At 39.4% G+C, this 12,300-nt stretch overlaps 1 protein-coding gene across 1 annotated transcript in view; it reads left to right on the top strand.

Moving 5' to 3' along the window:
- Positions 1-12,300, top strand: part of LOC128656073 (ephrin type-A receptor 3-like) — a 325,679-nt gene that overhangs the window by 264,972 nt on the left and 48,407 nt on the right. The window contains 2 exon segments of the mRNA XM_053709749.1: positions 877-944; positions 2,318-2,443. Of these exon segments, the coding sequence (XP_053565724.1) occupies positions 877-944; positions 2,318-2,443 (194 nt within the window).

Raw genomic sequence — 12,300 nt, 5'->3', positions numbered from 1 at the left:
AGTCTTCAAAAGTACAGTAGAATTCATGTTGAGTCAAAGAATACATTTACTAAGATTTGGATCTACATTCTAAACTTCACGGGGATGTCAAAGGTAAACTTTAAACTGATAGTGTACTTAAAAAACTTTCTTGTTTCAGACACAGCATACAGTTTCAAAAGACTTTCTAATTTATTTCCATTTTCAAATTGTGTGCAGTGTTTTTTATGCACTCTTTGGGCTCTTTGCACACATCGGAAGTAGCACATGTATTACAAGTTGAAAGTTAACGCTTGTCAAGATAACACAACTTCAGGGATCCAATTAACTGTTACACACGTCAAAAATGGTGCGCAAAACACATAAAACACATTTAAAAGTACAGGTACACTCATAATAACACTGTCTAATAAAAATGATTTAAAAAAGTATTGCATAAAAAGGTGTGTGTATGTTTGTGCATGTGCAGTATGTATGTGTACAAAGGTATCATTGTTTTTTATTGTACACATAATGGTAAGATTTGTTATTCTTGTTAAATCATTTTGGTAGCTTATTCATTTACTAAATGCAGCCTGTCATTTGACCACAGTAGAAGTCTTGTATATTATGTTTATTGCTTATTTAGAGGTTGATCACAGTCCCTTTGAATAACAAATGCAATGATTATCAACAGGAAAAAGTCTATGGGAATTTTTGTTGATAAATTATTTGTTAGTTTTTTTTTCTAAAGGACTGTGAGTCTGTGATTGACCCCACAAAATGTAGAAGCAGAAGCATAGACCACACAAATGCAGGTTTCTTGTCAGCTTCCTGTTGATCACAGAAAACCTCAACTCTTTAGACTAGAACTTTGATGAGCATTTATACATTTTACAACACTGATGTATTTTGCAGGCACTGTGGTTATATCAAAGCAAAGCAGGATCCAGATGAAGACAAAATGCAGTTTCAGCATGGAAGAGGTGAGCAGTGACTGTATCTTTAATTGTACATCTGTCAATAGAGTATGTTAAAGTACATATAATAGATTGTACTGACAGCAGCAAAGCACCATCTTGTCTGCGTGTGATTTTATCTGAAGCAAATGACGTATCAATTAATCCTCTTACTATTGTATGCAGATCCCAGGCAGTATTTAATAGCAAGAGAATGCAATATGCTAACTATAAGGACATTTTCATATGGAATGCTTCTTACCAATTCCTTTTTAGAATGAGCAGGTGTTCACTGCTGCTATTAAGTGCTGATAATACCGGAAGCCATACGTGGCTATTAAATCCAATTTGTATTTTTTTTTAAATTAATTTATAACTACAAAACAAATTCTAAATGATCACCATTTTAAGTGCTGTCATATTAATTTACTATTTACGTAAGTATGAAACTAATTTTGCTTTTATTTTCAGACATTTTCCTTTCTTAATAGATTTATTTTCCATAAGTAAACTTGACCAAATGTTTCTTTTTGCATGAATTTCTTTTTATCATATAATTAATATAAAATTCATATTACAATGTAATATGTAAAGATAATCCACTAGCTCTGGGAAGGAATAAAGTACTAATACTTTATTTCTTTATGGTATTTCAGAAGTACTCACCTAATGATACAATAATATGTCTCACAAGACCAAACCTGCCTTTTATTATTGTGCTGTTTCACCTCCATAAGACTGAGCACTGAAAAGGAAGGCACTGTATCACAGATAAATATACTTGCCAACCTTATACCTGGTCAATAAGTACCGTAGGAATGACTCCTTAGTCTATGTAGGAACTATAGGCTAAGGTTGTAGGTTTGTGTGATGGAAAGTTGGGCTCTCTAGGGTGGGGTTTGTGTGATGGGAGGTTGGGCTCTCTAGAGTGGGTTTTGTGTGTATTGGTAGGCTGAGCTCTTGAAAATGGGGTTTGTGCGAAGGGAGCTTGGCCTCTCTAGAATGGGGTTTGTGCCATGAAAGGTAGGGGTCTCTAGAGTGGGGTTTCTGTGATGGGAGGTTGGACTCTCTAGGGTGGGGTTTGTGTGAAGGGAGGTTGGGCTCTCTAGGGTGGGGTTTGTGTGATTAAAGGTTGGGCTCTCTAGGATGGGGTTTGTGTCATAGGAAGTTGGAGTCTCTAGGGTAGAGTTTGTGTGATAAGAGGTTGGGTTGTTTTATATGTATGCATTTACTGGCACCGTATCTGGGATGCCTTGGATTGTATTAAAATCAGTTTTTTAATTGCTTTTAACTTGTATGTACAGTATTCACTTATAAATGCTACCTCCTACATGCAATAGCAAATAGCAATTTGCATTTTCTAACAATTACTGTGAACAAATGTACTTCTCTGTTGTTAGTGAAGCTGCCGGGGAGTAGGACTTACATTCACCCACATACCTATGAGGACCCAAATCAGGCCGTGCGGGATTTTGCTAAAGAAATTGATGCCTCTTCAATTCGAATTGAGCGAGTTATAGGTGCAGGTAAGATGAATATATCTTGTTTAATCTTTTCAGTGGAAACTCATTAAATCACAGTTAGTAAAGGGACACTAAAGTCAAAATTAACTGATTCAGACAGCACATGAAATAAAAAATATATATATATTTCAATTATCTAATTGTTCACAGTTTTTTATGTGTGCACGCTTTCCGATGCACTAGCTATGGCAAGAGTTCACAGTATGTATAAGAGTCTGTGATTGGCTGATGGCAGTCTCATGATACAGGAGACAGTGAAATAAAAGTAAACTTTAAAATTTAGCAGAAAAAAATCTACTTTTATTATGCATTTCTTTGCTATCAAAATGTACTGTATTTAAGGGATTCCATTCAATAGTATTCCACATATGGTACATATTGTCGATTTAATGTTAAAGTGGAATATTTGATGGCCCCATGAATATTTTTACATAGCCATCACTAAAACAGAAAGCACTTTAAAACATACCAGGGAATAGGCATAGATAGATAGACAGGGCAAACATAGTTAAGGCAAGACATCACTGGTTATGTAGAAAGGCATGCCAATGATAATACTGAAGATAGGCAAAGAAAAGGCAGAGATGGCAAACAGAGTACAGACAAAGGAGAGTGGCATATACTAAAAGATCAAAGAAGGACACTAGTAATACCAGAGGAGGAAATAGGCAGGGCAAGTGGTAAAGAAGACAGCCAAACAAGGGCTTGTTTCTATTGAGGTGGTAAAGTTAGGAAACTGGTGGTAGCATAAAAACTCTCCATAGACTTTGGCCTTCTTTCCATTTGAAACTGTTGGTAAAAACTTTTTTCTCCATTAAAGTCTATGGCAATTTGTTTTGTTACCACTAGGTTCCTAACTTTACCACCTCAATGGAAACTAGGGAAAATCTCATCCTAAAATTTAAGTATAATGTGAAGTATATATTATTGTAACTATATACCAAAAGAGGACAATGCACATATTAGCACCTTATGTCATTTGCACCATTTATATATATATATTTGTATAAATACAGGACTGTAATGTTTACACAGCAAATCTATGGTATATTTCTATTTAGGTTAACCTCTGCCATTTTCCTTTTTTTCACACATTTTGCTGTAATGTCAAATCTTAAGCATCTTTTACATTTCTAGGAGTGTCATGTCTATTATTATTATTTTCATTTACTTGTATAAAGGCAACACATTTTGTATCTCTGTATAGACTAAATGTTATTTCTTCTATAAGGTACGACGAGTCCACAGATTCATCCTTTACTTGTGGGATATTATCCTCCTGCTAACAGGAAGTGGCAAAGAGCACCACAGCAGAGCTGTCTATATAGCTCCTCCCTTAGCTCCACGCCCTAGTCATTCTCTTTGCCTACTCTAAGTACTAGGAAGGGTAAAGTGAAAAACTCTGTTATTTGCAATAAAGCCAGATCACTCAAATTTAAGAGAAAAATCTAAAAAGGCTTTTTGAGCACAAGTAGTACGGGACTGTATAAATTAGATTAGGTCTACTCATACATGTATATTTGTTATTTCTTGTTCAGAGTAGTTGTTTTTATCTAACATCCTTTATTGTTTTTATAGTACTGCACATTTCATCAATTGTTTTTATGGTACTAGAGCTCTGTACCAACATTTAAAAGTGTTTTAAAATAAATACAATTTTATTTGAAGAAAATTAGTATATTTAATTTATTTATATCTGATACAATATAACTGTGGTACATATCACTACATATCACTACATTAGCTCCCCTCACCCTGGTTATTATATATTACTTTTAGACAGTCATTTGAAGGAACTTCTGTCATTCTTGTAGGGTTTAGAGCGAGGTAAATACTAAGTTTTAAACAAAATCATATATTAGGTGCACTCACTCTAGACTTGTTTTTCTCATAGTCTGTTCAACATGTCTGACATTGATTAAAGTCAATGTTCAATATGTTTAGAAGCCATTGTGGAACCCCCACTTAGAATGTGTCCCTCATTCACTGAAAGGTCAATAAATTGCAAATAACATATTTTAGCTACTAAAAGTATGTCGTAGGATGATTCTCAGTCAGAAGGGAATCAGGTTATGCCATCTAATTCTCCCCAAGTGTCACAACCATTAACGCCCCCGCACAAGCGACGCCAAGTACTTCTAGTGCATCTAATTCTTTTACCTTGCAAGTTATGGCCGCAGTTATGAATACTACCCTCACAGAGGTTTTATCTAAGCTGCCTGGGTTGCAGGGGAAGCGCAGCAGGTCTGGTGTGAGAACAAACGCTGAGCCCTCTGACGCTTTATTAGCCATATCCAATGTACCCTCACAATGTTCTGAGTTGGGGGTGAGGGATTTGCTGTCTGAGGGAGAGATTTCTGATTCAGGATAGATGTTCCCTCAGACAGACTCAGATATGACGGCTTTTAAATTTAAACTAGAACACCTCCGCTTGTTGCTCAGGGAGGTTTTAGCGACTCTGGATGATAGTGACCCTATTGTAGTTCCAGAGAAATTATGTAAAATGGACAGATTTCTAGAGGTTCCTGCCTACACTGATGTTTTTCCGGTCCCTAAGAGGATTTCGGACATTGTTACTAAGGAGTGGGATAGACCAGGTATTCTGTTCGCTCCCCCTCCTACTTTTAAGAAAATGTTTCCCATATCAGACACCATGCGGGACTCGTGGCAGACGGTCCCTAAGGTGGAGGGAGCTATTTCTACCCTGGATAAGCGTACAACTATACCTATTGAGGACAGTTGTGCTTTCAAAGATCCTATGGATAAAAAATTAGAGGGTCTCCTTAAGAAAATATTTGTTCATCAGGGTTTTCTTCTCCAACCTATAGTGTGCATTGTTCCTGTAACTACTGCAGCTGCTTTTTTGGTTCGAGGCTCTGGAGGAGGCTCTTCAGGTTGAGACCCCATTAGATGATATTCTGGATAAAATTAGGGCTCTCAAGCTAGCTAATTCTTTCATTACAGATGCCACTTTTTAACTGGCTAAATTAGCGGCAAAGAATTCAGGTTTTGCCATTTTAGTGCGTAGAGCGTTATGGCTTAAGTCCTGGTCTGCTGATGTGTCATCAAAATTTAAGCTTTTAGCCATTCCTTTCAAAGGTAAGACCCTGTTCGGGCCTGAACTGAAAGAGATCATTTCAGACATCACTGGAGGGAGAGGCCATGCCCTTCCTCAGGATAAGACAAATAAGATGAGGACCAAACAAAATAATTTTCGTTCCTTTCGAAACTTCAAAGGTGGTCCCTCTACCTCTTCCCCTGCTGCAAAACCAGAGGGGAATTTTGCTCAATCCAAGTCAGTCTGGAGACCTAACCAGACTTGGAACAAAGGTAAACAGGCCAAGAAGCCCGCTGCTGCCACCAAGACAGCATGAAGGGGTAGCCCCCGATCCGGGACCGGATCTAGTAGGGGGCAGACTGTCTCTCTTTGCTCAGGCTTGGGCAAGAGACGTTCAGGACTCCTGGGCTTTAGAAATCGTAACCCAGGGGTATCTTCTAGATTTCAAAGATTCTACTCCAAGGGGGAGATTCCATCTTTCTCAATTGTCTGCAAACCAGACAAAAAGAGAGGCGTTCTTACTCTGTGTAGAAGACCTATATACCATGGGAATGATCCGCCCAGTTCTGAAAGCAGAACAAGGGCAGGGGTTTTACTCCAATCTGTTTGTGGTTCCCAAAAAAGAGGGAACCTTCAGACCAATTTTAGATCTCAAGATCCTAAACAAATTCCTCAGAGTCCCATCTTTCAACATGGAGACCATTCAGACTATTTTACCAATGATCCAGGAGGGTCAATATATGACCACCATGGACTTAAAGAATGCGTATCTACACATCCCTATCCACAAAGATCATCACCAGTTCCTCAGGTTCGCCTTTCTGGACAAGCATTACCAGTTTGTGGAAAAAGGAAAAAAGGAAAAAAAGATGGCGCCAATAGTGTGATAATGTTTGGTTCACAGCAGATAATAAAACACAAATATTGCGCTTACCAAAACAAGTTGCACTGAACTCTGACCAGTGCTGTATCGCCTGCTGGCACTTTACTCAGCGGCCAGTACACTGTGTATAGGCATGTATCCTCCAGGTGCTCCGTGGATTCAACTCAAGGATGTATATACCTTAGAAAGTAGAGAGGAGACTCCACATAGTGTAATATGTTTTTTCAAAAAGATGGAGGAAACATGTATTATGCTTACCAAAGGAATTGGCACTGTTCTGTGACCAGTGCGATCTCGCCTGCTAGCACCTTATACAGCGGCTAGTATACTGTGTGTTGGTTTGTCCTCTCTGTAAAAGGTCTGTCAGACCTTTTACAGAGAGGACAAACCAACACACAGTATACTAGCCGCTGTATAAGGTGCTAGCAGGCGAGATCGCACTGGTCACAGAACAGTGCCAATTCCTTTGGTAAGCATAATACATGTTTCCTCCATCTTTTTGAAAAAACATATTACACTATGTGGAGTCTCCTCTCTACTTTCTAAGGTATATACATCCTTGAGTTGAATCCACGGAGCACCTGGAGGATACATGCCTATACACAGTGTACTGGCCGCTGAGTAAAGTGCCAGCAGGCGATACAGCACTGGTCAGAGTTCAGTGCAACTTGTTTTGGTAAGCGCAATATTTGTGTTTTATTATCTGCTGTGAACCAAACATTATCACACTATTGGCGCCCTCTTTTTTTCCTTTTTCTGCCTCAGTAATACCCACCCGCTCTCTGGGATCAAGAGGAGCTGCCCCACCACAATCACCTCCTGGCGGCTATCTGTTTTCTATGGACCAAGACACCGGATTTTAACACATTGGGACTTGGTATTATATCTATGATAACTATCACTCTGTCCTAGAAGATTTTTGTTTTCAGTTTTGTTGCATTTTTTATTTTCATATTTGTATGTTTTCATTCTTTGTTGCATCGTTTGCTTTTCAATTTGAGTGCGGAGCTATTTGTCACTCCCATTTTTTTCCCGCCCCGTTTTTTCAAAACCATCAGCGCGCCTTTTTTGTATCCCCTTCTGGGATACTACAGATTACCAGTTTGTGGCTCTTCCCTTCGGGTTGGCCACAGCTCCCAGAATTTTCACAAAGGTGCTTGGGTCCCTTCTGGCGGTTCTAAGGCCGCGGGGCATAGCAGTGGCGCCTTATCTGGACGATATCTTAATTCAGGCGTCAACTTACCAACTAGCCAAGTCTCACACGGACATCGTGTTGGCTTTTCTAAGATCTCACGGGTGGAAGGTGAATGTAAAAAAGAGTTCACTTATCCCTCTCACAAGAGTTCCATTCCTGGGAACTCTTATAGATTCGGTGGACATGAAAATTTTTCTGACGGAGGTCAGGAAATCAAAGATTTTAACCACCTGATGAGCTCTTCATTCCATTCCTCGGCCGTCAGTGGCTCAGTGTATGGAGGTAATCGGACTAATGGTAGCGGCAATGGACATAGTTCCGTTTGCTCGCTTGCATCTCAGACCACTGCAACTATGCATGCTCAATCAGTGGAATGGGGATTATGCAGATTTATCTCCTCAGATAAATCTGGATCAACAGACCAGAGCCTCTCTTCTTTGGTGGTTGTCTCAGGATCATCTGTCCCAGGAAATGTGTTTCCGCAGGCCAGCGTAGGTCATAGTGACGACGGACGCCAGCCTATTAGGCTGGGGTGCAGTCTGGAATTCCCTGTAAGCACAGGGTTTGTGGACTCAGGAGGAGGCTCTCCACCCAATAAATATTCTAGAACTGAGAGCGATATTCAACGCGCTTCAGGCATGGCCTCAGCTGGCTTTGGCCAGATTCATAAGATTCCAGTCAAACAATATCACGACTGTAGCATATATCAATCATCAGGGGGGAACAAAGAGTTCTCTAGCGATGACAGAGTTTACCAGAATAATTCGATGGGCAGAGACGCACTCTTGCCATCTATCAGCAATCTATATCCCTGGAGTGGAGAACTGGGAAGCCGATTTTCTAAGTCATCAGACTTTTCATCCGGTGGAGTGGGAACTCCATCCGGAGGTGTTTGCATAATTGATTCAGCAATGGGGCACACCAGAATTGGATCTGATGGCATCTCGTCAGAATGCCAAACTTCCTTGTTACGGGTCCAGGTCAAGGGATCCTCAGGCAGTACTGATAGATGCTCTAGCAGTACCCTGGTCGTTCAACCTGGCTTATGTGTTTCCACCATTTCCTCTCCTTCCTCGTTTGATTGACAGAATCAAACAGGAGAGAGCTTCAGTGATTTTGATAGCACCTGCGTGGCCACGCAGGACTTGGTATGCAGACCTGGTGGACATGTCATCCCTTCCACCATGGACTCTGCCACTGAGACAGGACCTTCTGATTCAAGGTCCATTCCAGCATCCAAATCTAGTTTCTCTGCGGCTGACTGCTTGGAGATTGAACGCTTGATTTTATCCAAGCGGGGTTTCTCTGAGTCGGTCATAGATACCTTGATTCAGGCTTGAAAGCCTGTCACTAGGAAAATTTATCATAAGATATGGCGTAAATATCTTTATTGGTGCGAATCCAAAGGCTACTCATGGAGTAAGATCAGGATTCCTAGGATTTTGTCCTTTCTCCAAAAAGGATTGGAGAAGGGGCTATCAGCTAGTTCCTTAAAGGGACAGATATCTGCTTTATCAATTCTACTGCACAAGCGTCTGGCAGATGTTCTAGACGTTCAGTCGTTCTGTCAGGCTTTAGTTAGAATCAAGCCTGTATTTACACCTGTTGCTCCGCCATGGAGTTTGAATTTAGTTCTTAAAGTTCTTCAAGGGGTTCCGTTTGAACCTATGCATTCCATAGATATTAAGCTTCTATCTTGGAAAGTTCTGTTTTTAGTTGCTTCTGAACGATCTGCATTACAATGCGACTTGCCTTATCTTGTTTTCCATGCTGATAAGGTGGTTTTGCGTACCAAACCGGGATTCCTTCCTAAGGTTGATACTAATAGGAATATCAATCAGGAAATTGTTGTTCCTTCTCTGTGTCCTAATCCTTCCTCTAAGAAGGAGCGTCTGTTGCACAACTTGGACGTAGTTTGTGCTTTGAAGTTTTACTTGCAAGCAACCAAAGATTTCCGTCAAACATCTTCTTTGTTTATTGTCTATTCTGGAAAACGTAGAGGTCAAAAAGCTACGGCTACCTCTCTTTCTTTTTGTCTGAGAAGCATCATCCGTTTGGCATACGAGACTGCTGGACAGCAGCCTCCTGAAAGGATTACAGCTCACTCTACTAGAGCGGTGGCTTCCACATGGGCTTTTAAAAATGATGCTTCTGTTGAACAGATTTGTAAGGCTGCGACTTGGTATTCGCTTCATACCTTTTCCAAATTTTCCAAATTTTATACTTTTGCTTCTTCGGAGGCTATTTTTGGGAGAAAAGTTCTTCAAGCAGTGGTGCCTTCTGTTTAGCCATCTGTCTTGTCCATCCCGTTCATCCGTGTCCTGTAGCTTTGGTATTGTATCCCACAAGTAAAGGATGAATCCGTGGACTTGTCGTACCTTATAGAAGAGAAGTAAATTTATGCTTACCTGATAAATTGATTTCTTCTATGGTACGACGAGTCCACGGCCTGCATTGTCATTTTAAGACAGATTTTATTTTTTTATTTTAAACTTCAGTCACCTCTGCACCTTTTAGTTTCTCCTTTTTCTTCCTGTACCTTCGGTCGAATGACTGGGGGGGGGGAGCTAAGGGAGGAGCTATATAGACAGCTCTGCTGGGGTGCTCTTTGTCACTTCCTGTTAGCAGGAGGATAATATCCCACAAGTAAAGGATGAATCCGTGGACTCGTCGTACCATAGAAGAAATCAATTTATCAGGTAAGCATAAATTTACTTGTTTCTAGAGTTATAAAATTACAGAATTTGGGCATTTTTCCAGGCTCCGTGGATTGCTTTTCATGGCTTTCAGAGTTGGGTTTTTTTTCAATTCAAGGCCCAGTTTGTTTTTGTTTTTTTTTCAAATTCAAGGCCCAGTATGTTGCTAGGCACATAGGGTTGCCATATTGCCGCTTTAAAGGAGGAAACATGAAAAATACATCTGTCTGGAAACTTTATACAAACTTTTCTTTAAACTGCACCTAACAATATGCATTTTTCATGTGTCCTCCCTTAAAGCGGCAATATTGCAACCCTAAACAATGCACAGATTACAAGTAAACTATGTAATTTCATACAGTGTAATTATATGATTAGCTGTATTAAAGGGACAGGTTTTTTTTTTCTTGGTATTCTTAGTTAAAAGCTAAACCTAGGAGGTTCATATGCTAATTTCTAAGCCTTTGAAGGGCACCTCTTCTCTCAGGGCATTTTGACAGTTTTTCACCACTAGAGGGTGTTAGTTCATGTGTGTCATATAGATAACACTGTGCTCACGTACGTGGAGTTCAGGTGAGCCAGCTTTGATTGGCTAAAATGGATGTCTGTCTAAAGAACTGAAATAAGGGGGCAGTTTGCAGAGGTTTAGATACAAGGTAATCACAGAGGTAAAAAGTGTATTTATATAACAGTGTTGGTTGTGCAAAACTAGAGAATGGGTAATAAAGGGATTATCTATCTTTTTAAAAAATAAAATTCTGGTGTAGACTGTCCCTTTAAGAATAATGCAATGATAGAATAAATTCCTACAATAATTTACAAGATGATCAGATTGTCAACTGTATGGTATTTATTTTCAGGCAGAGTAAAATTCTAGAGTCGAGTCTGGACATGACAAGGCTCTCCACTGTCATTGTGTTAACAAAATCTCCATAGTTTAGCTTTACCATAAATGATAAGATTACACATGTCAAATTAGGGAGAGATTTATGGCCAGTTGAGGTTTGTAAAGCCTGACGTGCTTTTTCAGGATACGAAAAACTACAATTTTTAAATTTAAATTACAGGAAAATAAATAATGAAAGTATATTTCAAAGATATTTTATGAAGCATAAAGAAGCATTCTTTATTGCAATCACAAAGTTTGTACTGTCACTTTTATTTTGAGCAATGCTATCTATTGAGTTTTCTGCAGGACACCTGTTATGTCACAGGTAGCTCTAACATCTACACAAATTTTGAGATTATTTATGTCTTGTGAATCTTTTAAACATTTTCCTGAGAATAAGAAAAAGAAAAATAGAGAGAGCAAGGAAAAGACAAGAGATAAAAATAAAGCTGTAAAAATGTGGGGAGAGGGGCAGGCAGAGCAATGGGCTACAGAAAAGCTGGTTAGACTGGCAGAGAGAGTAGAAACTGAAAGGCTTCCAGGATAGGAACAGTTAAGATCATCAGGCATGGGGCACGTTATGTTACATTGGGTCTGAGAGAGAACTGGATAAACGTATTGGTAAGAATGTCAGGAGAAACAGAGCAAGACAGCAAATCAAGGAGTAAGAGAGAGTCAGCGAATGGAAAAAAAATAACTTCTAAGAATTCTGGAGAATATTTTAATCTTATGAAAAATATAAAAAGCTCTACCACAAAGTGAATTACCATTAATGAAATTGGTCTCTCTGTCTGTTAGTCTGTTTGTCTGTCCAGCTATCCATTTATGTTTATCTGACTCTCATGTTCTGAATGTTCAGATAGCATCATCACTAAAAGACATTCCTGGTTTGGTAGTGCAGCTTTCATGGCTTTTGATCTACAGTGCACTTTTCCATTAAAGACCCTCCTATTCAGAGAGTTCTCCTCCATATCATCAGGCCTCAAAGTGGGCTTTTGATCAGCAATATCCCCAATCACATTAGTTCCTTGTTCCCATAGAAGAGGCTTAAGTACCTTTATACAGAGAGCAGAACTGATTACTGCTGCTGCGTCCATTACACATTCATTCTGTAGATGTTACCTTTCATTGAAGTGGGA

The sequence above is a fragment of the Bombina bombina genome, chromosome 4 (assembly GCF_027579735.1).
Source record: "Bombina bombina isolate aBomBom1 chromosome 4, aBomBom1.pri, whole genome shotgun sequence".
Classification (NCBI taxonomy): Eukaryota; Metazoa; Chordata; class Amphibia; order Anura; family Bombinatoridae; genus Bombina; species Bombina bombina.
The sequence above is the reverse complement of the archived record's forward strand: the minus strand, read 5'-3'. Positions and strand labels throughout refer to the sequence as shown.